Source organism: Pseudonaja textilis, chromosome 4, assembly GCF_049901715.1.
Source record: "Pseudonaja textilis isolate UNSWEBS1 chromosome 4, rPseTex1.2, whole genome shotgun sequence".
Lineage (NCBI taxonomy): Eukaryota > Metazoa > Chordata > Lepidosauria > Squamata > Elapidae > Pseudonaja > Pseudonaja textilis.
Window position 1 is genome coordinate 22,384,555 of NC_141993.1, and position 27,387 is coordinate 22,411,941.

General features: G+C 36.8%; 1 protein-coding gene across 2 annotated transcripts in view; it reads right to left on the reverse strand.

The window, feature by feature from the left end:
* PRKG1 (protein kinase cGMP-dependent 1) overlaps positions 1 to 27,387 on the reverse strand; it is an 878,222-nt gene that overhangs the window by 222,852 nt on the left and 627,983 nt on the right. For both annotated transcript variants that reach the window (XM_026719912.2, XM_026719913.2), the window contains exon 5: positions 9,090 to 9,153. In XM_026719912.2, the coding sequence (XP_026575697.1) occupies positions 9,090 to 9,153 (64 nt within the window). The remainder of the gene's footprint in view (positions 1 to 9,089; positions 9,154 to 27,387) is intronic.

Here is a 27,387-nt window from a genome sequence, read left to right on the forward strand (position 1 = left end):
AAGCAGTTCGGAGAACCGGTTGTTAGAAGAAATTACTGGCCTAATCCTGTAAGGAAGTCAGGAAGGAAACATTCTGGTGTTGCTTACAGAAACTGCCTCTCCGTTAACCCTTATTACATTCTTGGCAGGACTAGACTTCCTGTCTCAGGAACTTCTTTGGAGTTTTTTTTCCCCTCCTTTGCTGGTACTTTGCTTGTGTGGAGTGACCATTTAAAGTTACAATAGCACTGAAAAAAGTGACTTATGACCATTTTTCACAGTTACGACTGTTGCAGCATCCCCACAGTCATGAGAGGCCAGGCGAGGAGATGCGTGCCTCGATGTGAGTGATATTGAGTTGGCCCAGCCAATAATATGACCACCAAGCGATGTCCACCCAGTCACATGACCACCAAGCCACGCTCACCACCTAAGCCACGCCCACAGAACCGGTTGTTAAAAATTTTGAATCCCACCCCTGATGCACACACATACATAACTCCCCACTTAACATTTGTCATTTACAGGGGATGTTATCTCCCGAAGAAGCATCAATATAACAACATGTGACATTGGCCAAGACAAAATTATTGACTACCAATTAATCATAATTTGTTAACATTTCTCTTCAAACAGAGCCATGAATCTGAAAAGCCAAATATCAAACTGTGCAGAAAGTATGTTAACACCAACTTTGCAATGTAAGCCTCAGAGTGATTTTATAAATTCAGGTGTTAACTCTGGAAATTGTTCACTGGGGATTTTAAAGTGCTTTAATTTTCTTCAGTTTAATTAGGCTGTGTACACACAATTCTATCTTAAATAGGATATTGACGAACATTGAAATGGTGTAGCTAAGAACATGATGCATTAGTGCTTGTTCATCTTTTGTACAATTAGTGAGGGCTATAGCTTATTCCAGGGGTGTAGTAAGTAAGGATAGGTTGGGAGAAGCACAAGTTAAACACCTTTCTCTCTACAAGGATCGGCATATTCAATGTTCTCATTAGCTACTTCCCGGATTGTCCATAAAACATCTGAGAAAATGTAGAGCTTGTTAGATTGTACACACATTTTTTCTCATGCTAGGTAAAAGCACTGTATGGGTCCAATTTGCTTCCAGGTTGTCAAACTTTTTCTTTATGTGTTTTAAGCTTCATATGAGGTGTTAAATAATTTTTAAAATGCTCAAGTTTTCAGCTTGAGCTGTTTTCCCTGTCTTTATGTTTCTGATGCTGACGAGTGTCACTAAATGTGCAGTTGGCTGTCAATCTTGTTTACATCAGATGAGGTCTGCCTAGGACTTGGATGGGGGATACTAGGATGTACTAAGGGTGTAGGTTAGACTGGGAAGTCAAAAACATCTTGCAAGAAGATAACGGCAAACCCATTATGTACCACTGGTACAAAAATTGCTTGGTTGTGTTGAATTTAAAACCCACATTTCAAGTAGATTACAACTATCAAAATTAGCAAGCATAAAAATGAACACAGATAAATGAAATTATTGAAGTTAATATTATTAAAATCAAAATTATTTCCACTAACAGTTAAAAAAAACTTGACAAAATAGATGAGTCTTTATTCTTTTCCTAAAAGACTTAGAGAGGGGGGCACAAAATATATTTCTTGAACAGTACATTCTATAGTAGAAGGACCAGACAGAAGGACCCATGACACATAATACTGATACACATGATACTGACACGGATAGAAGGGAATATGTGTAGCTCAGAGTTGAACTGTGGGGTCCTTGGTGCTCTCTCAGCTTGATTGTCTTCTTACGGACTTTTCATTACCAAACTAGATAGCATAATCAGAGCTAGAGTTGGACACTAAGTACAGAAAGACAAAGGTATCCAGAGTAACAACACCAAGGACCCCATATAGTGGTTAAGTGAGCTCCTTGCTTTGGGGGATATTCAGAGGCCCTTGGGCAAATTTATTTCTTCAGTAGTCATGCAGATAATATACCCCAAATCCAGTTCGTCTGAAGGCTGTTTTTATATTTCATTGTTTTTGATTACTGGTCTCCTTATTGGACAAAATCACCATCCTATGCAGTTTTCTAACCAAAACGATCCATCAGATGCATTTGGATTTGTTTCCAAAGAGGACAAAGCAACACGCAAAACAGTCTGCAAATAAGGGAGACTCTCTAAAGTTGTATAAGATATAAGTTGTATAAGATAAATAAGTTATCACATCTATTGTTGATGCATTTTATTTTACTTTACTTTATTATTTCATTTTATATTCATTTTATTTCTAGAGCTACCCATCTCATCTAGAGACTGTAAGCAGTGCATAGCATAAAACATAAAAATAATTAAAACTTTTAAAACAAGTAATACAAAAGAAATATACAGTATATGGCACCAAGTAAAACTATTACTATGGAAGTTAATACAATCGATGTTACGTTATTTACATAATTTTGTTATATTGTTTTTTAATTATTGGTAGGTGTCCAAAGTCAAGAACTTATGATGGGTGGTCATATAAATAAAATAAAATAAAATACAATTTCTGAGAGGATCTAATTGCTGGACTTTACTATTGTGTAGGTTTTACCATGGAGGATATGTTAACTGTTTGCCAAGTGAGGATTTATTAATGATACATTTATTATGTATGTATTTATATGATATTTCATTATGATAAAACACTCTGAGACAACTATTGCCCTTTCAAAACTTGCAAACAATTAGATTATTATAAAGTATAATCTAATTAATTGGATTATTGTAGAATTTTTTAATTGATTTTCAAAAATGTTGTATGATGAAAAGAAAACTCATAAACAAGTTCAAAGAAAAAAATTTACAGTTAAGAAAAAGTTTGAAATATGCAGTACCTTTTAAATAAATAAAAAAAACCCAACTTGTGAGAATTATTTGTTCTACATATATTTGGATTAGGAATTCAAAAACTGAAAAGCTATTATTTGCTTTCATTTTTTTTTATTTTAAAGACTTCCTTAAAAGAATTAGGTGGAATAGAAAGAATAAGTTCCAACAGAAAGAAAAGTGATTTTGAACTAATCCTAAATAAAAACAGAACTTCCGTTGCAATTTCTTATCTTAGATTCCGAGTACATTTTTCATTAATACAATGCATACGACTATATCTATCTATTGGTTGTTTTATTTTTTTTTACTTCAATTTAAGTGCAGGGAAATTTACAGTTTTCAAGGGTACGGAGCATTAAAATCTTGATTATTTCTTTTCTCAGGGGTGATTAAAATTGCCCCAGTATACTTACTAAAAGCAAGAATAAAAGTTCACGCTTGTATTGGAGAGATTTATTTCCTTTGCTACCAGTAAGTAGGTTGGGGTTTTAAAAAGTCTCAATTTGCAAACCACATATAAAATATAAGGTACTATCGACTAAGAGAACTTCTCTGGTAGCAATCATTTTGGATGGGAATGGGCTCTCTCAAACGGAGTACTTTAGGAGAACTTTTTGCTTCATTGTATATGTCTTTTATATATGGAAGAGCAAGCTTAAATTTGTCAGCCAAGAGGGTTTATCCTGGAGTCAGCCTATTATTTCCAATGCATTTAAGCCAAATTAAAATTTCAAAGTGCTGGAGAGACATGTCATTAGCACATTTTGATGCATTGCCGTATAGGAAGTGAAATATAGGAAAATTGCAGATGAACAACTTTGTTTACATACTGAGGCTCATCATTTTAGCAATTTTACCATTATTATTATTATTTTTTTGTATATGTTGGATCTCTGAATTGGTTTGTATCTCTGTGGTCTTTGATCACAGTAATAAAATTTTCTCTGTTGATGAAACACAGAGGTCTTGCTTATTTACCTATAACTACAACAGCACTACAATACAATATAATACAATAATAACATAAAATAAAATCTCAATAATTACAACAGGGATTTTGGAGTCCTAGTAGACAATCACTTAAATATGAGCCAGCAGTGCGCAGCAGCTGCCAAAAAAGCTAATGCAATTCTAGGCTGAATTAACGGAGGGATAGAATCAAGATCACATAAAAAATTAGTACTACATTTAAGGCCTTGGTAAGGCCTCACTTGGAATACTGCATCCATTTTTGGTCACCACAGTATAAAAAAGATGTTGAGACTCTGGAAAGAATGTAGAGAAGAGCGACAAAGATGATTAGGGGTCTGAAGGCTAAAATATATGAAGAACTGTTGCAGGAACTGGGTGCGTTTAATTTAATGAAAAAAAGGACTAGGGGTAACATAATAGCAGCGTTCCAACATTTGAAGGGCTGCCACAAAAAAGAGAGGTTAACCTCTTTTTCAAAGCAACAGAAGGCAAGACAAGAAGCAATGATTGGAAACTAACCAAGGAAAGAAGCAACGTAGAACTAGGGAGAAACTTCCTGACTGTGAGAACAATCCACCAATGGAACAGCTTGCCTTCAGAAGTTATGAGTGTTCCATCTCTTTTAAGAAAAGACTGGACAGCCATTTGACTGAAATGGTATAGGGCAGGGGTGTCAAACTCATGGGCCGTGGGCTGGATGCGTCACATGCTGGCCACGCCCATCCCTGGTTTAGCAAAGGGGAAAAAAGTCACGATACATCACGTGACAACAACATGACTTAGTGAGTTTGACACCCCTAGTATAGAGTATCCTGCTTGAGCAGGAGGTTGGACTAAAAGACCTCCAAGATGCCCTCCAACTCTGGAAGCTGAAATAAGGTAAGAGTGCAGGGCCAGATTTTTATAACAAGGTAATTTTTTAATCTTGTTTCCTTTACTCTGGGATTCCTGAATTTTCCTTTCTTTTACTATATGCCCTCCATGCTAAATGAAATATCCACTTGAATGGTTCTTCTCTTCATTATCAGTCCCTTTTTCTTTATAATTTATATTGCTGAATTCTGTCAAACTTTCCTGTCTAATTTCCCGTGAAAAATCCACAATGGGCCTTATCAGGGGTGGGATACGACAGGGTTCGGGATTTATGAGCTTCCCTGCCTGCTGTGAGCTGTGTGCCTGTCAATCGTCATTAGCATGTCATTAGGATGCTGCTGCCGAGAAGCAGCCTTTGAAACAGCCCTCTTTTCTTGTTTTTTCTTGTTTTTTTAACTGCAGCTGTGCCTCGTTCAGCAGCTGAAGTTGAAAAATCAGGAAATAAAGATCAGGTAAGAGCCTGGGTGGGTGGGTGGGTGGGCAAAAACATCAGCAGACATAGAACTGGTTCTATGTCTGCTGCTCTTCAGAGCTACTGGTTCTACAGAGGTGGACAGAACCGGTAGAAACCCACCCCCTGGGCCTTATTCTATTCACGCTAAGGTGGTTTTTTTTTTTTAATGCTCTCTCAGCTTTGTTGTTGGTTTGAAAGTGTTACATTAACCAATTACATAATCAATGAAAAGAGTCTCATGCATATTTTTTTAAAAAAATTAATTGTTATTTTTTATATTTATTATTTTGTGGATATTGTATAATTTTTATAAATTGTTTCAAAAACTATAGCTGCAGTGGAAAATGAGGTAGAAATCTTATTAGGAAGGATAATTTGAAAAAGTTTGAGAGAGATGCAATACTTGAATAAAGGCATTAAGGCACATCATTAATATGAATCTCTTGGAATGGAATTTTTACAAAAGTAGTGCAATTCTAAATGAAGTACTAAAAATGCTGAGGTAGCAGGAGAATTAATGGACATTAGATATGTACCACATCTTATGCTAATATTATTCTACTTTTATACTCACAGTAGTTGTGTTTGGAGTGTGCAGTTTGGGAATTTTCCCGAAAGTGTGGCTTCTGCTTGAACAATAGGTGGCAGCTCTGGCTAGGAGAGCTTTTGTACATCTTTGTGCTGTGTGCCAATTGCATTTGTTCCTGGACCAAGATGTGCTGTTCACAGTGACTCATGAATCACCACCCAAATGGATTACTGTTCAGTGCTTTATACAAATACAATTGAAGAGCATCCAGAAGATGCAGTTCAGAGGTGGTATTCAGCAGGTTCTGACCAGTTCTGGAGAACCGATAGTGGAAATTTTGAGTAGTTCGGAGAACCGGAAAATACCACCTCTGACTGGAGATTTTACAGTATCCTTCGCCTGCCACGCCCACTAAGCCATGCCCACTGAACTGGTAGTAAAAAATTTGAATCCCACCACTAATGCAGTTGGTTCAAAAGGTAGTGGGACAGGCAATTGTGAGCATTCTTTAACCTAGAGATACCACACTTCTACTGGTTGACAGTATGCTTCCAGGTTCAATTCAAAATGTTTATAGTTACCAATAAAGCCCTTCATATTGCATGCATCTAGGTCATTTGAGGAACTGCTTCTCTCCAATTTATTCTCATCAGATTCAGCAGGAGAGGAGGGCTAGTGGTTGGCTTCTAATTAAAGAGTTTGTGAGGACCCACCAAAAGATCCACTTTGGTGATGGCACCTGCTCCTTAGAACATCAGCCCCTCTGGAGATTGGATTATCCCTGACCTTGTTGGTCTTTCATAAGGCTTTAAAGCCATGGCTGTATCATCAGTCATGGACTTGGTAAATGTTGCAGTACCCATAAGATGGTTATGTTGATGGGAAGTTGCGGTTTTACCTCAGCTGCCAGTTATGAACTAATTGCTGCAGTCTTTATTATGTTGAATGTTAATCAATCTAAAAATGGTTTAATCACTGTTGACTTCATAATGATATGGAAAGCAAAATAAAATAAATAAAATAATAATTTAATAAAATAACAATAAAATAATACATAAAATAAAATAGAAAATAACCTGGGAATGAGTTCAAGCAGTCATACTGAGCATTCTAATTGATTTGGCTGCCTCTATATTTCAAGAAGATATGTGTCCTTTCCAAAGCTTTTAACTGTTTTGCACTGTTATATTACTTTATTGATTTTTCCATGTGAAGATTATATAGAATTACCTTTAGATCACAGCTATTTTCTGTTTTGAATCAAACAAACATAGTTTATACCTTTTTGTTCTGTGTTTTTACCTGTGCCTGGCTTTTGAAAAGAAACAGATTATTGATATATTAAATACGTATTTTTCTACTCATTTTTCCCCCTGCCGAACTGAATATAAAAGAAACCAAGAAAAAGCCATCATTGTCATGTTAAATTGTTGCTTCGTCCACAAGCTAGATGAATGTACAAAAGGCAACTGATAAATATTAATAAATGTCAAGTCTAAAATGGAACTTGTTTTAAAATGTCAAAAGCAATCCTTGTGAAGAGAATTGGTAGTTATTTTCTTTCATTATTTTAACATTAGCTAACAGTGGTCAAGTGCATGTGAAAATCTATAACCATGCAGGAAAAGAACACAACTTTGTATGTACAGATATCATATAATTAACACATACAAGATGACATTAATGGCCTTTAATTATTCTTGCAAGACTTATAAGTATGCACTTTTGCAGGTGCAAATGTAGTAATTAGGAAGATAAGTAATACAAGCTGTTGGATGTGAAATTAATATGTATATTTTGATTGAATAAGCACAAATTTGGCATATTCCCTAGGAGCTGATGTTCTGAAAACATTTCTTCAGAATTCTAACATCAGTGTATCTTAATTGTTAGGGATTTTGGGGAACCTAAATCATTAAAACTCCATTGACATGTGGTGGAGCAAAAGGAAGCTGTAATTCCACAAGAGTGATAAATATGAACTGGGAACTGGCTTCATTAGTACCAGTAAAAACATTCATCAGTTTCCAAGAGGACTAAGTTAGAGAAAGCCATTGCATTTTAAATCATACTGATGTTCATTCCAATGAAATAACGATTATTTAGTGGAATAAGTGGGATTATTTACTGGACCAAATTAGATACTTAATTATGCTGATAAACTGTTTCCAATTTCTGTAGTTCAGCTTGTACTTAAAAACAGAAATAATGTCAAATGCATTCCATTGGGCTTGATTTAAATTGAATTTCTTCTTCTGGTTTTTTTTTTTGTATTTCGAAAAAACGCTGGTATAGACACCTGTAGCTTCTTTCTGTTCCCTTTTTCCATCTTGAAAGATAGAAGAATGAAAACTTCAGGAAGAGCTGGGGATAACAGAGGCTTGATCCTTACATTTCTTAATAGCACTTGATTTTCCATGACTTTTGGAAATGTCCTTGTCACTGGAAGTGTGAGAGTCGAGATATCAATTGTGCAAATCAATCACGCCCAACTTAATCTATTTTTTTTGCAGTGCATTTTTTTATTTTTTTTATTTCTTCTACAAACATAACCCAACTTAATCTATTGATGTAAGATAATTTAAAGTATACAATTCCCATGAAGCTATGATAATGTATAGCTGACACTTGTGCTCTCATGCGAATTCTTCAATGCTGCAGCTCATCCAAATTTTAGTAGTGATGTGGGCTGAATTTATATAATGTATCTTTACATTTGGAGTAGGTTGGGATGGGGTGTGCTGGAAGGTCAATTGCAAAATGCATAGTCCTACTTACAAGTCCTTTTACACCACTATTCATACCACAGCTGAGTATGACTGTAGGAGATGACCAGGCTGAGCCCAAGGGAGAGGTCAAACATGTCATCAGTCTCAAGTCATTTTGTACCCACAAAAGATCTAAGTTCAGCCCACCTTAAATTCCACTGATTCTTATTTACCACCAATTTCCTTTGACCGTTAGTGGTTCAGATTTTTGTAGAGAGCATGAATATGCAACGGAGGTGGTATTCAGCAGGTTCTGACAAGTTCTGGAGAACTGGTAGCAGAAATTTTGAGTAGTTCAGAGAACTGGCAAATACCACCTCTGACTGGAGATTTTCCCCTGCCATGCCCACCATACCACGCCCACAGAACCGGTAGTATAAAATTTTGAATCCCACCACTGATATGCAATCAACCTTTATATTCATTTTAAACGGCCTGGACTTCCTGATTTCCCTGTGCTTGACCATGACTTCAGAATTGTTCTTAATGATTACAAAAATATTATTATTATCATAGTGTCCCTAACCAATAGGACATTTTTTTCCAAGTACGTTATTTTTATCCAGAAGAAATGTCCCAATAGGGCAAGATTGAAATACTTTCATGGCAAAAGATTAGCTACTTCATTCTTTACACTATGTCCCCAAATTAAAATCAAATACCTCTTCAAGAACATCAGCAAGTTTACTAAGGATCTCTTCAGGGAGGCTCTGGAATGTTGGAACACTGTAAAGGAAAGATGAAAGATCACATGAGTTGATGTAATTTTTAATTTTTATGTCTTGAGAAAAGCTTCAGAGCAATAAAATCAAGCAAACCTGTAGAATATACAAGTCCATTTTAACACACATACAGTAAGGGGACTTAAAACTTCAGCAATATACTTAACAAGCATGACAAGAAACATCATAAAACAGAGCAAAACTCACAATTTAACAACTGTCTTGCTTAGGAGCAGAAATTTTGGGCTCAATTGTGGTCATAAGCCGAGGACCACCTGTATTTAGCAATATTTTTGACTGTATTTCACAATTAAAAAACCTCCAATTTTAAAGAATCAAAAATACATTTCGTGTTTTCTCTCAAAATTATTTCTAATCACATGTACTTAATGGAGTCAATATACTAGACTTTGTATTATGTAAGATCATTCACTGTCATTTGACACTTCCCCATTGTGATTTTTTACTAGCATTCAGAATGCAAATATAGGTGCAACTCATAATGCTCGTATATAAGGCAGAGGATCCTAAAAAAACAGTGAAAGGGGAAACAAGTTGATATGTGCATGCTACTTTTGATGCCAACTTTTGATGTCAACTTATGACGTTCTTGACATGAAATATTAACCCTAAATGCAGAACATTAAAATTACTTATACTGTACTTAAAACTGCTTCAGAGTTAACATATCCTAACCCAAGGGTGTCAAACTCAAAGTCGTGGCCCAGATCCGGCCGGTAGGGTGCTTAGATCTGGCCTGTGGGGCCAGGCTGGAAATAGCAAAGGACAGGCCTATGGTCCTGCCTCTGCCAGCAAAAGCAGAACACGGGGGGGAGGGAGGGAGGGAGGGAGGGAAGGAAGGAAGGAAGGAAGGAAGGAAGGAAGGAAGGAAGGAAGGAAGGAAGGAAGGAGATTATAATGAGAGTAAGGGAGAGTCTCAGGGAAGTCCTGTCTTAGCATTTAGCCACCACAGGTATCCCCCGACATGAGTGACATTGATCTGGCCATGCCTACCATAGCCACCCATAGCCACCTACGAATTTTGTAAACGTTGCGATTGTCTTACTGTAACAAGCTACACAATTTTGATCCCATGCTGAATTAAACTTTTTGCATTAAATGCTTTGGGCAAATTGAAACCTAAAATATGAATCTAAATATATATCCCTTTGATTTACCTCAATCATTTCCTTAATTGGGCATTAGTGACAAAAATGTTTTAATTTAATATTGAACACTTAGTGTGTAAAACAAATTAAGTTCACACATAAGTAGGGGAAATGGCAGGGGTGGGTGGGAAGAGGAATGTTTGAAGTGTCATTTCAGCCAGAAAGCAGATAAATAGGCAATTAGAAATGTTGACAAAGCATCAGTCCAAATAAATAATACCTCAGAGATTACAAAAGTAATAGCATGGTAAACAGAAAGCATCTAATGAGCATTGTTGACAACATAGGTTGAATAGGCTCCAAAATGAATAGAAAGGAGCAAAAAGCATGCATATTTGTACAAATGCATAAATTTAACCATCCATACTAAATAAAAATGAATATGAGTTTTATTTACTCAATTATTTATTTAAAGCATTTACTGGGCCATTCATTTTATCCCAAATTCTGGGTATCTACCAATTGATTTTGAAAGCAATAGCAATACGAATAATAAAACAAATTAAAAACCATATTAAAACTATAAAGATTAAAAATAAACAGCTGGCACCATGTTAAGCTTCCGACATGCAGTAATCTCCTCCTATCACATCATAATGACCTGGGGGCAAACCAAGTCATTAATGCTTTTTGGATTGTCTACTGAACTTCAGAAGGAAGAATGTTCCAGTACTCCAACACAATAATTTGTCACCAAGCAGGGATAATCCAACCTGTCCTTCCAAACTTGTGTTGCAAGATCACTTGCATGCCCCTGGTGGAGACTGACTCTGAGGGAGAGGAGGAACAGCTGACAGGGAGTGGAAATGTATCTCTGGAGGTTGTGGAGGAGGCTGGGGGTGGGCTGGGCAGTCAGAAGACGACCCAGGCACATCCCCTCTCCATCCTAGGGCATGCAGGGAGGAGAGGATAAGGGAGAGATGTGGTCTACTGTGGAGGAGAGGGCCTTGATCCTCTTCATGGGCTGCAGCTGTGACAACTGGATAAGAGGACGGACATGCGTACGGGCAAGTGCTGGAAACAAAGCGTGGAAATATCTCTAGTTTATTGTTCCTCTCTGAGTTTGGCATCCTTTCCAGTGTGTGTTCTGATATCTGTGAACGTCTTCAAGCCCTTATCTTGCCTGGTTTGTGTTGTTTTTTACTCTTTATAATTTACACAGCATTTCGTCCTTCTTGTAAGGGAGTTGTGTGGGAGTTTTTTGTCTCCATTTAAGGATATCTGGAGCTTGGAAGCAAAGTGAAAGAATAAAAGGGGCTTTACCTGTTTTTTGGGACAGTGTTTATTTTGAATTCTACCCTGGGTCATCACACAGAACGATTTGCAGTGTAGATATTTATAGATGTATTCTTAATTAACATCAAGTTAAGGCAGTACCAATTATCATTTAGTATGTATTTATGACCTGTCAAAGGCTTTTATATTATCTTTATATTATCTAGTCTGTCTGCCTGTCTATTTTTTGAAGAAATGTGGTATTAGAATTCTTTATAAACAACACATAAGCAGTCCCAAAGCTGCTTTTTCGGGATGCAACTGTTTTTTTTTCTTTTGAAGATGTTTAGCTTCTCATCCAAGAAGCTTTTTCAGCTCTGACAGGATAGTGGGGAATGCTCCTTGCAGACAGCTGGTCATTTGCATTCTTTGAGAGGGTCCTTGAAGCACTTGAAGGTTTATCTATGTCCACAGGGTCAACTGAGTGGTGCTCCTGGTTCCTGTAGTCTGCAATTTTTCTCTGGAAATCCATTCCTACTCCCACACCATTCAAAGGGTCTTCATCTCAAATTGTATAGCTAAAAGTTTGTAGAGATTCTCAGTTGTCCAGGTCACAGTTGTCCCAAAGGTGCTTTTTCAGAAGGCAACTGGACTTGTTTTTTCCTTTGGAAGGAATATAAATCCTTCCATTCCCCACTATCCAGTCATAGCTGAAGAAGCTTCTTGTATGAGAAGTGAAACATCTTCAAAAGAAAAAACAAGAAAGTCCTAGTTGCCTCCTGAAAAAGCAGTTTTGGGACAACCATGACCTGGATGACTGAGAATCTCTACAGACTTTCAACACATAAGCATTTTGTCATACTTAACACATTGGTCTTATCAGAAGTAAATTTATTATCTGCTGGTTTGTCTCTTGTGTGTGAAGTCATTTTAAAGAACTCAAGAATGCCTCTTAGATCCCTTAAAAAGATAGTTGTTAAGTAAATAACTTCAAAATAAAAATGATTTGTGGTCAAATCATTGTTATAAAATGATAGCCTCAGCACCTGGATCTGCAGATTTCTACTTGGCAACATCAGTTCCTAAGAGTGATGTTGCTCCTAACAAGATAATACATTTTATCGTTAGGGACGCCTGCATGGATAGCTTCTTCATCACTCAAGGGAGTTACAAACACTGAATCCTGACAGCAGAAACCAATAAACTTTATGGTCTTTGGCAATCTATTTGTCCTACAATTGTTTTTCAAAAGGGATGGAAAGGATGGAAATGCAACTTAGATAGAATTTTCTACCCCAGAAGTCTATGTAAATAATTACTTCAGCATGCTCGTCTCAAGTAAGTTTAGACTAATATATTTACTCTGTGTTAATGTGTCAAAGGAAGTGCTTGCCTTCAAATGGCTTTTTAATGTGCCTTTCGACAAATTTTTTTATTGTTAAAAATGTCCTAGAAAAGTGTATATTATATAATATATTAAAACTTTATATAAATATACACAATTATTCAGAGCCATAATAATGATCTGCTCTTATGGACAGCATCTAAGTATTCTTCTGTTATATATCCCAGCATATATTCCTTTCTGGCTGAGTCTGAAAATAAAGTAAAGAAATATGGATAATGACTATAATTATATGATAATAATTATAGGAGTGAGGTTTCCTTGTGGAACTTAATAATGTCGTTTAATTTTTTTGGGGAGGGGAGTGGAGAATTCATGAGATGCCTGAAAAAAGCTCTATCATACAGAACATAAGCACGGTTTTATTATTTCTCCGTTATTTACTTTGCCTTATGTGTAAAGATCATAACTGCAGGGTTATAGGTCAATAAGAATTTCATTAAATGCATAGAGAAACTATCATTCTGAAGTGGCATCAGAGCCTAAAACACTATCCAGTACTGATAAAGGATAATATGGGTGGCTGAGGGTTGAAATAAGGAGAAACTTTCTGACAGTGAGAACAATCAACCAATGGAACAGCTTGCCCTTGGAAGTTGTGGGAACGCCATCACTTGAGACCTTCAAGAAGAGATTGGACTGCCATTTATCAGAAATAGTGTAGGGTCCTCCAGCTTGGGTGGGTGGGGGGTTGGACTAGATGACCTACAAGGTCCCTTCCAACTCTGATTATCTGTTATCTGTTAAATGAGGGGTCCTTGGTGCATCAGTACATTACCTAATTTGGATAATGAAACATCTTCAAGAAAACAACCAAGCACCAATGACCCCTCACACTTTCCAGTATTGTAAAACACCACGTCCCCATAGCTTTCAACAGGAAAAGAAAGCACTTAACATTGAAAGGTCTATTATCTTAATTTTTGTTTCATGCATCATTTCTTTTACTGAACGCTACACTAAATTTTGCAGTACTGTACTTAAAACCATTTTTCAGGAAACGGCAGTGATGTGATGCATGACTCCCAGCTGGCATTCATGTATAACAGATTTCACTCTGATTTCCAATTATTCAATTTACTTCTGAGGTTCTTCATAGGTTTTATTTTTCTTTTTACCCAGGCTAAAGAGATTTGTTAAAAGGGGGTTTAAAGTGTAATCTCTTAATACCTACTTGGAAGAAAATTCCATTGACTAAATGTAGCAGATTCTACAATGGCCCTTTTCTCAAATGGAGTATCAGCAGTATAATTTCAGAGTTATTTGATAAGTTATAAAAAATATCGTATGCCTATTAATAACATATGCTATTATAGAATAAAATTTGACTCTAAGTATTAAACACAAAGGAAAAAGGTTATAAAACAGGCAAGAATTACATAAATGTCTATGGAGATTCTCAGTCATCCAGGTCAAAGTGGACTTTCTTTTTTTTCTTCAAAGATGTTTCACTTCTCATCGAATATTCTAGTTAAATATCATCTCATTTCAATCATTCTGCCAATAATAAGTGTTTACTAAATCCGTTTTTTCTTAAAAAATGTACTAGAAGCCCTTTCTCTTGTTTCCCATTTTGAAAAACTTTGTGTGGTTTTAATAGTTGTCAGTACAAGAACTAAGTATTTAGGTATACAACAATTTGTATACAATTCTACATCTTAAAAGAATTCCGGAAAAGTGAATTCTAAGGTGTTAGCTTTTTACATGGAAATTTTGAGGTCTTAATTTTCTGCCTATGTTTTGTTACTTTAATACATTAAAGTAATTTACTTCTAGTTGCCCACCTGTAAATGAATAGCAGAAAAAATTGAACTAAGCATGCAGAACCCTGGCTAGAAAAATAATTAGAATATTGCTATCCTCTGCATAGGTGAATTTCAGCGTAGCACCTATGGTAATTTTTAATTTAATTTCAGTTGCTTTTTGTATCCAGCTGTTTGTTATTTCACAATTAAAGTTAAAATAAAAAAAACCCCAAGAATCTAGCTCTTCCTTGAAGTATTTAGGATACAGCTTTGTTCTTTGTGATTCATTACTAGCAAATTAGGAAAATTAGGTAGTTAAGTAGGTAGGCAGATAGATAGGTGGGGGGGGGATTAAATGTTTTTAACAACTGGTTATGTGGGTGTGGCTAGGTGGGCACGGCCATGTGATTGGGTGGGCGTGGCTTTTTTGCAGCACACCCTCCCCATTTTTTTGCCTCCTGGGCCTCAGGGAAACCTCCCGGGGAGCAATTTTGCTCCCAGAAGGCTTCCCAGGGGACCAGGAAGGCAAAAAAACAATAAAATGGAGTGCTGGGGGGCGCCCTCCTGAGCTCTGTTTTTTGCCTTCCTGAGCCCCAGGGAAGCCTCCTGGATGAAGCAGTAAGACAGTGAGGGGGAACGTGGCACAGCTGATCATTGGAACAGCTGATTGTCAGGGAGGGAAAAAAAGAAATACCTTAAGGGTGGGGGAGAACACAGTCAGTGATGTCGGGCGTGCATGCAATGTCGTACATGCGGGATAAGGACTTACTGGGTGGGGGGCAAGGGTGGAGAGGAGCAGGGCCAGCCAGGCGCACAATTTGCTGGTTCCCCGAACTGCAGAGAATCATAACAACTGGCTCTATAGAACTGGTCCAAACGAATAGAGTCCACCTCTCTAGTTAGGTATGTATACAGACAAAATATTATAATGAACACACTAAAAATATAAGGGTGTAACACATTCTTTATAGTACAGTTTATAATAAAGGACACATGTTAGCTCAAGAGCAGAGGCTTGACTTGTAAAGTCTGTGTGTAAATGTTTTTTCAAGATAAAGGAGGAGGAGAACCATGTTAGACAATGCTGGCAAAAAGAAAGTTGTATAAGGGCTGGATGCAGTGAGCTTTTGCCTTTTAATAAATTTTGTTAAAGGTGTTAATCAGTCTCCTGATTTGTTTCAAGAGGAACAAGGTAGCTTTTTGGCAAAGCAAATGCTGTAAAGTAGGTGGCCACTCATGACAGCTCATGAATCTGGAATTTTATTTTCCAGTTTCAAGAATGTAAGATTTAGGAGTTCCTATACAATTCTATCACAATTATTATGCTCTTCTAATAGAAGGAAACTTGTTTGGACGCCTTTGCTGCTGTTTACAGAAGAGCGGATATTCTCCATAAGTTTTCACTTTATTCGCAATTTCATACTCAGGATCATAATTAGTGTTGAAAAGAGATCAATTCTATATGATTATTATCTCATTTATATTTTCATCTAGAATAGTTTTCCAACTGGCTGGGGTGAACTGTGACTCAAAGTATGAGTGTATTTCCTTATAATTTACGTCATTACTCACAATTATTTCCTAACTTAATGTACCACCTCTTTGAAGCGTTAAATCTGTTAGTAAACATGACAATCTGCAAAAGTTTGCAGATTTGTCTGAGTCAAATTAGCCTGAGTTTCCTCACATTGTCCTATACATTTAGTTTCTCTTCTTGGTCAGTTAGTCTTAACAGAATAACAGAGTTGGAAGGGACTTTGGAAGTCTTTGAGTCCAATCTCCTCAAGATGGAAACTCTATACCATTTCAGACAAATGGTTGTCCAACCTCCAATGTTGGAGCACCCACAGTTTCTGGAGGCAAGTTGTTCCAATGATTAATTGTTTAACTGTCAGGAAATTTCTCCATAGTTCTAAGTTGGTTCTCTCCTTAACTAGTTTCTATTCATTGCTTCTTGTCCTGCTTTCTGGTATTTTGGAGAATAGGTTGACCCCTTGTTCTTTGTAGCTGTCTCCCAGATATTGGAACACTGTTATCATGTGACTAGTCCTTCTTTTCATTGAAGTAGACATACCCAATTCCTGCAATTGTTCTTCATATATTCCAAGGCAACTATTTATTCCTCTACAGCAGTGGTTCACAACCTGTAGTCCGTGGCCCCTTAGGGACCATGATGTCATCAAAGGGGGTCCATGAAAGCTTGAAGAAATGTTGTGATTCAAATCTTGAATTAAGTCTTGTGGGTCAGTGGCCATGATCTATGAACACAAATGGTATTTAAAGGGGGTCCATGCTGAAGAAAAAGTTGAGAATCACTAGTGTACAGTATTTGTCCAAACCCATAAAGTTGCAGGGTTGTGGGCAAATATTGTCTTATTTAATCACTTATTTTCTGACTATCTTAGATAACTTCTTGCTTGCATAACTTGCATAATTTCTTCTTGTTGTTGTATTGATATTTCAAATATTTCAATTGGACTGCAAGTCCATTCTTCCTGATACCTTATAAGAACTTTCTGAGTTCAGGCTGGTGTATCCAGTCTTAGAATTATTCTTTTTAGTAATAACTTGTTGACTCAGGAATCCAGAGTGATTCATTTGTTGCAGTAAAGCTTATCTCCTGATAAAATATCCCCTGATTCCAAAGCCCAGTTTGATACAATGGCTAAATTGTCTTGCAGCATAACTAGCACAGGTTGAAAACATTCGGTCTCCTGCTAATTTGAATCTTATAAACTAAGAATTTACGAAACCACACAGGTGTAATTTATCTTTTATGTTACCTGAGAACAAATTGATTTAAAGCTCTGCATTATTTCCCTTTTCAATCCTATTACTAGATGAGAATTAACTGGAGCATACCTCTATTGCTGGGAGGAAGAAATAACCCATTTTTCTGTTTGGTAAAATAAAGGTGTTTTTACGCCTGCTCATTTGCATAAAACAAATTTCCAATTCTATTGAAGTTTACCGATATTGTGATCTAATTGGTCTCTGCTGCTTGTAAATGAGTGTAGAGAACTGCCTCTCCATTAGATTAAAGTAAAAATTTTGAACGTAATTATCTCCATTTAGACATCAGTAGAACTAATCCTCAAAATATTTGAAAAACAATAATTCATTAATCTATACTGCATAAAGATCTTTTGTGAAAAAATGCATTATTCCAACATATTGTTGTGTGAGTTTGCGTGTTCATATGAATGGAGTAGAACACAGGATTGATTGGTTATGAAATAAAACACTTCTGGCTTCCTGAATGTATGGAGAGGATTTTTATATTCAATTAGGAAATGTAATGTTTCATATTCTGTCGCCGAGATTTCTCATGTACATGAGAAAATTCTACTTATAAGCCAATTCTAAAGTTGCAGCAGCTTTCTGTAATACAGCTTTCTGTAACATACATTGTTGTATGTTAACATTGTTTGTCACTTAGAAAGATTTTAGAGAGATATTTTAATATTTTGTATTTAATTACACATTTTTCAGGTGATTGTATCTTGTACCAAAAATAGCTTGTCCACCCTACCTCCCAACATATAACAGTCCAATGTGTGCTTTTTTCAATATTCAGATGTATATTTAATTTCTGTAAAACCATATTTTAAAATAGAGGTTGCAGGTGAATAGGAGTTTTGTGGTATCTCTTTAAAAAGGGAAACATTATTTGTTTAAAAATAAATCAACCCAGAAAAAGACAGGTATGTCACTTATGGATAGACACAGTGGTGTTCCAGGTGCTGTCCCTTAAATATTGCCATCCAGCAGGATGTCATAAGTAACGGGGGGAAGAGGGGGGATATGGTTATGGGAAGTGAGCTGGAAGTGTTACAAAACAGAACTGTATAAGCTGACATTATTCTGAATCTCCATGTTACCAGCCCACCTGGAGAATTAATAAATTTTCTTCTGAGGAGGTCTGAACACAATGTCAAATCCAGCCAGCAACCAAGAAGACCTGGGAGCGGCTGGAGGACAAGATTCCCTGCTGTTAGAGGCAACAGGGGAAGCCAACTTGTTAGCAGAATTAAATCTTGGCAAAAAAACATCTGTAAAACCCAAATGGTCCATGAGAGTCAGCTGGAAGGATCCTGAGGAAAAGCCTCCTCCAGGAGTAACCACTACCCGTTGGCATGGAAGAGAAGAGCCATGGCAAGAGAGGGAAAGAATTTTTTACTAACTCAAGCCATGCATCTTTTAAAAGAAGCTATTGGAGAACCTCAAACTGATCAAAGGTATGAGGGAGAGGAGGGGGAGGCAGTCCCAGCCAGAAGAATCAGAGCAGCCACTCCCATAAATCAACCAGGGCTGGTGCAACAGGCAGCAGCAGCCCAGGGGCCCCCAGCGGGGGGAGTAATTGCCAGAAAGCATAGAACGCCAAAGATGCCTCCATTGGAAGTAAAATATGGGGGGGATCCCAAGGAGTTAGGATTCTTCCTGGTACAAGTCTGGAGCCATATGGAAGAATATGGAGAGGATTTTTCCTCAGAAGCAGCCAAAGTTAGATGTGTTACAAGGGCTCTGGAAGGAACAGCTGCAAAGTGGATGGTGACTTTCTATAATGATAATGCCCACCAGCTGATGAATTATGACCTGTTCATGACTGTGCTGCGGGCCAGGTTTGAAGACCCACTTGCTGAACGTAAGGCCAGAATTAGGATGAAGACCGTAAATCAGGGGCGGAGATCAGTGGCCGACTACACCCAGGAATTTAGAGAGCTGGCATGTCATATTCGAGGCTAGTCCCAGGTAGCCCTGATAGAATTTTTTAAAGATGGGTTGAATGAAGATGTATATCAAAGTTGTATTGCCAGAAGAGACTCCAGTGAGCTGCAGCTGTGGTACGTGCTGGCAGCAGAGGTGGAAATTGATCTGACCCGAAACAGACGCCGGGGGGGGGGGTATTTTACAGTTCAACTCTTGCCCTGTGGAAGACCCTTCATGCAGAATGCAGCAGACTGTTTTAGTTTCCCAGAAATCTGCAAATGGTGGCTTTTCCCCAGATGTTAGGAAAGGATGGGGTTGGATCTCAAAGAGTGTATGATCTCCATTTGTAGCTTAAGGTTGAACTGTAGGGTCCTGGGTGTTCTCTGAGCTTGGTTGTTTCCTTAGCTGACCAGGTAACATAATTGATAATGATGTTATCAGTCATTAAATGTCTGCAAGAAAACAACCAAGCTCGTAGAGTACCAAAGACTCCACAGTATATGATTTTATGGTTTGGTGATTGCAAGTCAGGTGCCAGCTTTTATCATTCCTGGTGCAGTGGTTAGAATGCAGTATTGCAGGCTAATGCTGCCCAAAGTCTGGAGTTCAATCCTGACCTGCTCAAGGTTGACTCAGCCTTCCATTTTACAAGGTCAGTAAAATGAGGATCCAGATTTGGGGATGGGGGAATATGTTGAGTGCTGTAAAGCAGCGGTTGCCAACCGGTGGGCTACAGCCCACTGGTGTGTCGCAGAGAAATCTCTCCCCCAGAGCAACCCCCTGCAAAGCAATTAATCCAAGCTGCGCAGAAACACAAAGCTGCGCCTCCCACATGGCCCGTGGGAACCCTCCCCACCCACTCACTCCTTACCTGGCAAACTTGCCTGCTAAATTGCTATTTTTCTGAAATATTTCAAAAAGGTAAGATAAAATATTTCCCTTAAAAGAGAAATAAAAATCTTAAGGGAGACAGAAATTCAGAACCCCAGCTTCCTGCCCCCATTCAGATACTAAACTGAGGCCAGCTTTTAGAAATACAGATTTGACAATCTATTACTCCCTGCAGCAAGATCTGAACAAAGGTAGCTACAATAGGAATTACCCAACAAGCACCTTCATTGCATCAGCCAAACTTCAATCAAGCTTAGCTCAGACGAACTCCTAGGATTTGTACATGGCACCATGGGAGTCTGACAACAGCCAATAGAATATATGTTCTTGCACAGGAACAGGAAGTTCAAGATCAAAGCCCAAGAGAAGGTATAAATACCTCTCTCTCTTTTTCTCTCTCAGCCCCATGTAGTCAGCTGCCCAAAATCAAATCAATGCTTGATGGTTCTGCTTCATCAATAAATGGACATTCTTTTCAATCAGCCTCCAGCCTCCATTTTGTCTCCAGTGCCTTTCTCTTAGCTTGGAACTAGACCTGGATATTTCTTCTAACAACATCAATGACTACTGAAGGAAGTGAATCTAGCAAAGGGTCTGCAGTATCCAGGACTTATGTTGCCTTGGTGCTAAGCTAACATCTTTTTGCCTCCATAAAGCTGCATAAAGATAGTCTTTAGATCTAAAGGAATATTTATCCACTGGATGTTGTAACATTATTGCTTGGTTTATAGTAGATCATCCTGGCCTAAATCCAGCCTGTTTTTAGCTAGGATGTTGTTTTCTTCAATCCAGTCTAGAACTTCTCAATGGTTCTTTAGCACAGCGCTTACTCATTATATCCAAAATGCTGATTATTGAATAATTCTCGGGTTTTTTTTCTCATTTTTATATAGATTTGGAATTATGATGGTTTTATCCCATCTTCTGGGTGTCGGTAGTGTTGTCATAAATGTGAAAAGTGCTGTGAGAATTGGGGCCAATTTTATTTTTAAAAATATCATGAGGAATAAAGTCACCACCGGGGTCTTTATTAGACTTCAAATGCTCAGTTAATTGCCTTATTCCTCTAATGGACTTTCAAGAATTATTGTGGATTCCAGTGGAGGGCTGGCATCTGTGCCACTTTTGAAGCACATAGGAACAGGAAGTAGTAAGTGGATGTTGGATTATAGGATTCAAGCCCTATGCTAAGATTTTTTGTGATACATTATGCCAGAATGTGTGTGAATCTTTTGACCTTACTACTTCAGTAAATTGACACTAACTTTTTCTAGTTGATTTCTTTTTTTAAAAAAAAAATTATGATTAAATGTTAATATGCAGGGAAGATTTGCCGCAGAATTTGAGGGTTTATGAAGCCACTTTTATTTCTATATGGACTGTAATTATAGGAAAGATCTATGTTTGCCTATATGTACTCCTCATCAAACCATGCACGGTGTCTTGGAGTATGCACCTTTGTTACCTTGCTTCATTAGAACTTTGTGTAATTTGACAGTACAGTTTTCAGGGTCTAGTAATTTGTAAATCCCATTGGTCTCATTGCTCATCATTTTACATCTAATTTGTTGTAGCACTTCTGAGTGCAATAATTGGGCAACAGCATAGTTTATTCTTTTCAGGCCATTTTGTTCTCTGGCTGAAGGACTTCCCAGAAGAGATGCAAACAATTCTGTGAAAACACTCATGGTTGACAATTGTTAATTTACAACACATTTCCACAGGAAAGAATTGAGATCTTTTTCTAGAATAGAAGGTGGGGGGCGGAGAACTCTTGCCTAATTTGAATATGATTTGCCACAGTCAGTGAGACATGAAATTGCAGTTACAAACATATACTTTTAAATAAATATATTCAGGACATTGTTTGTTTTCCTGAAAATGTGTATTCTATCAATTATATTCACAGTTCTTTGTTTAAATCAATTTTTGCAATAATTTGGTTTCTCGTCCTATTGAATGTCATTAATCTTGTTATTTTTTTGACAAAATGCCGAATCTCACATCAATTACAATTCGTGTTCTGTGCAAAACATAGAAGTCAAAATACTGTATCTATTTAAAAAAAATTCAAAAATGATAAGATTCTGTCTTCAATTTATCATTTTGTGCAGCAGGCCTTTAAAAAAAGGAGACAGATTGGGGTTGCCAAAAATGTCATACTAGAAGCAACTACAGTACATTGCTTTTTTTCTGATATTTCTTAAATGAACTGTCATGAGTATTATAAATAAGTTGTAGATTATCATCTTTTCATTTATTATAGCTAGAGGTTTCACCTTTCTAATTTTCTCAAACATGGTCTCATTTTTTTAAAAACATGGCTTTTGTAATCAGAGTTGTCAAACTGCTAAAAATTAGATTATCAAAAATATTTTTATATTCCAAGGATGAGTATGATAGGTAGTTTGATCTGTGTAATTTTAAGGAAATTCTCCTAAATATCCATATTTTATTACATTTAGAATGCCATTCAAAAATTATTTTTAACATGATATCTGCTTACAAAGCCAGAATTAGCTAAATTGGGTTGCTATTAATTACAGTTGTGATCACTTCCAGTTGAAACAAAAGTAATTATGACATTAAAGAACACTTGGTTTGGCTTTCTATCAATATGAGTTTATGTAAAATGAATGTATATAAAAATGGGACCCACATTTAGCTAACTTCAGGCTATTTTAAACTTAGTATTAAATCAATTCAGTAACAAACTTTCTATAGACCATTAACTACTTGGGACATCATCTTTTCTTTACTATTTTCCAATAATTAATTGTACCTAGCCGGGAGAAAAGCTATATATAAGTATATGTAAGTAACCCAAATGTCACTTTCTGCCTGTAAATAGTTTTGAAAAAGGACAAAAATAGGCTTGGGAAACTAGAAGGAAGAGAAAGCAATGTGATTATTTATCCATTATGAATAAATAGTATAATGCAGATGCCCTTAAAACTCTATCTATTACATCAACCACCATATTTCAAGTATTGTTCAGTGAAATGAAAAAGTTTGAAATTAGTAAAATGGCAATTTTCAGTATCATGTTTTTGCTCCCAAGATTAATGGCTGTATTCTACAATTAATTTTTAAAATTTGACTATTGGGATTCCCTATTAAGCAGCCACCATCCATGTCCTGATTAAACTCATTTGGAATCAGAAAGTTAAAAGACACCACATATAATCAATCCATTAGGGGATTGTGCTTATCAGAGCAAAAATTTTATTTTGGCTAAATATGTTCACTTTTTAATGGAACAGAAAATAAATCCTTGTGTGGAATAGTTTTTTAAAAATGTAATTAACATTTTACAGGGCTCTCTACAAAACGAACAGTATAAAATATTGTAACTCATCATTTCCAACGCCCTTCTCCTCCTCAACCCCCTCCTATGGGTAGAAATTCTTGCAAAATATTTGATATTTGACTGTGGTATTTATTCAGTACAAAATCAATGTTCGATAGGGCTTAATTTAAGGTAGCTGGCAAGAAGAAGTGGTTCCTATGGTAGGTAGGTAGAAATCTGGCTTTGAATGTTTAACCAGATTTGTGATCTGTTGTTTTATTGAACTTCTATGAATGTTGAAGTCCTATGCAAAAACTCAGTCAAAAAATGGGGGAAGGCAGGAATTTTAGCTTTTATTCTGGTGTCCTTTACTAAAGTGATTTGAATTTACCTTCTTCAAGAATGATGCTAGGCCAGCTAATGTGTATTTACATTCTAACCATAAATAATACGGTTATTATCCTGATCTCGATGGTGACAAAATCTAGTTCGGTTGTTGTCCCCTATTAGTGGGCTATTTGGAGACACCAATATAGATCATAAAAATTGGACGACGCTATGTTCCTAATACAATTGCATTCAGTAAAGTAATTAGAAGAGCAACATGTTCTCAAATATCTTTAGGAGACTTAGAACATTAAAAAACACTAAGTATATTAAAAAAAAACACTCCTATGCTTTCTCTGGCACAGTCAACAGAGTATTTAGTCATTTAGTATTTGGTATACTTCCTACTGTTAGCCTGAACTACAAACCCCAGGTATTTATTTGACTCTCCTGTTTGACTTGGTTCTTATGAATTTGCTATCTGTTAGAACAGGGGTGGGCAAACTTTTTGACTCGGGGGCCTCATTGACTTTTAAAATTTGACAGATGGGTTGGGTCAGCACAAGATACGATACATATAAAAAAACTGCAAAATCTCCGCAAAATCAAGTGGCCTAATGCGCCACCTGGTGTCAAAATGCCTGTCATTACAAGTCAAAATCAAATGAATGCAATCATTCAATCATTCACATCAAACCGTAATTCTGTAGCAATCTTCGGCGGGCCGGATTAAAAAGTCAAACGGGCCAGATGTGGCCCGCGGGCCGTAGTTTGCCCACCCCTGTGTTAGAAGGTTTCCAGCCTCCACCCCCCTCCAAAGAGGTTAGGGCTAATTTATTAACATGAAGCAAGACTGATCTACAAGCTCCTTTCATTCCTATCAGAAAAAGTGCTCCTTTGCAAGAATGATTTCATTTTCAAGCGATTCAAGATTCATTATTGGTTATACTTGTAGACCAATAGTTCACAGGATATATATATATATATTTTGTACAATGGGATAAATGCTCATATAGTCCTAGTCTTTGGAACACTGCCTGAAAGATCTATGTTGATGAAAATACTGCAAAAAAAATAAAAAAAGAGGGGAAAGACCCTACTAGTCACTACTAGGAAACTAGAAATGTCAACATCCAAAATACTTTAGAGGATGCTTGAATACTTTATTTGGCCAAGTATGATTAGACACACAAGGAATTTGTCTCCTGTGCAGAAGCTCTCAATGTACATGCCAAGCAACAGAATAAATATAATAATAATACCAACGGGAGGGGGGGGAGGAAAGAAGATAATAAGAAGGATAAATAATAATACTACAACAATACTACATGTGTAAATGCACATAGACATTAGGCAGGGCTGTGATAATTAGGTGTTCAGCAGAGTGATGACATAAGGCAAAAAAAATGTCCCTGTATCTAGTTGTTTTGGCTTGCAATGCCATATAGTGCCATCACGAGAGAAGTTGAAACAGTTTATGTCCAGGATGTGAGGAGTCTGTAGATATCTTATCAGCCTTCTTTCTGATCTGCAAAATATACAGGTCTTCGATGGAAGGTAGGCTGGTAGCTATTATTCTTTCTGCAGTCTTAACTATCCGCTGAAGTCTGTACCTGTCCTGTTTGGTTGCTTCACCAAACAAGGTAGTTATAAAAGTACAAATAACAGGTTCAATAATTCCTCTGTAAAACTGTATCAACAGGTCCTGGGCAATCTGAACTTCTTGAGTTAATAGTACAAAAACATCTTGCACTAGAAACTGAAGTTACATGTTTCATACGTTTTGTAAAAATTGCCCAGTGATAGGCAGATCAACAGAATGGTAGAAATGAGAATACAGAGTAGGTGGGGAAAAAAAGGGGGAAACATCAGCAAACATGCACAAGATTGCTATGAAGGATGGTAGAATAACAAATGGTCATTAGAAAACAGTATGTGGCTTGCTCATGCAATACTTCGAATCAATGTTTACCAACAAATGTCTCATTAATGAATTTCATCTGCTGTAGTCTCCATTAAACAACCATGTCTTAAAGAAAGAACTCCTGAATCTTATCAATCTCTCCTACTGTCAGTTTATATTCCAAACAATTCCATTAAAAGAAGTCAGATATTTTGTTCTTAAATTTTTACTGAATTAATTCTATAACATCTTAAAATATTAATGTTTTTCTGAAGTAAACCATACGAAAGAAGCTTACTTATTTGTTCTCATAGTCATGTTATTCACTCTAATAATATAAATTATGTCTTGATTTAAAAATTAAGAGGATTGGCTTAGGCAAAGAAGCTCATTGCTTGTTTTTAAAATGAAACTCTTTTGAAATGAGCCTGATTCAATACCCGGTATAACCATGTAAAGCAGTGGTGGGATTCAAATTTTTTTTACTACCGGTTCTGTGGGCGTGGCTTAGTGGGTGTGGCAGGGGAAGGATACTGCAATATCTCCAATCAGAGGTGGTATTTGCTGGTTCTCTGAATTACTCAAAATTTCTGCTACCGGTTCTCCAGAACTGGTCAGAACCTCCTGAATTCCACCTCTGATGAAAAGGTGTTGCAATATGCTGGTGCTAATAAACAGCAGGTTAAAATCTTCATCATGTTTTCCATTTCTAAAATCCCAATTTACAGATTATCATCAGAAAACAGCAAACTCTATTTGAATCATGGAAAGAGGTTTGAAAGAGACACTGAAATAAGGCAGATAGTTATTTACTGTTTTGTTTAATGAATAATGTAAAGGTACAATGAATAAATAAGGATGGGAGAAATTGGTGTAGCTCACATTTCAATGGACATTTGCTCTATTAACATTTCCTGAACTTACATGAACACTGGAATTCAATCAACCCTCAACATGTTCATCTTACTCAGTTTTGCCGAAATGCAATTAGAAAAAAAAATGTGTGGAGAAAATGTGTCAAATTAAGGAAGCTTCATATAGATTTTACTAAGAAAAATACACAGCCAGTTGAATAAATGGAGAATAAAGCCTGGAAAATAAAATAAAAACTGAAACCAAATTGTTGGTTCTAGCATGAAGCATGAATATGTACATTGGTAAACCAGATGTATCATTCTATAAACCCAGCAACTAAGACCAGGTTTTTCTATCCTCTGCCAATGTTTTATATTACCGAACAAAATATGGTCTTGATTTGAATTATATGGAAAGAAGACAAAAAGCAATGCAATGACTCAACAGTGCAAAGATTTCACCTCAAGCCACATAGTTCATACGGTTACCCATCCTAAACACATCTCACAGATAACCATAACAAATGTGAGGAAAAACAGAAGCATAATATATCAACTCAAACATCATACTGCCATGCAATGCCAATACAACTCCATATACACTGCACTCTGTAGAGTGCCTGGGAGAAGAGTCAGGTATTCATGGGTTTTTAGAAGGTTAAGAGGATCCAGGCCATTTGGATTTCAGGGGGAACCTTTTCCCTAAGGAAGAAAGACCACCATACAGACA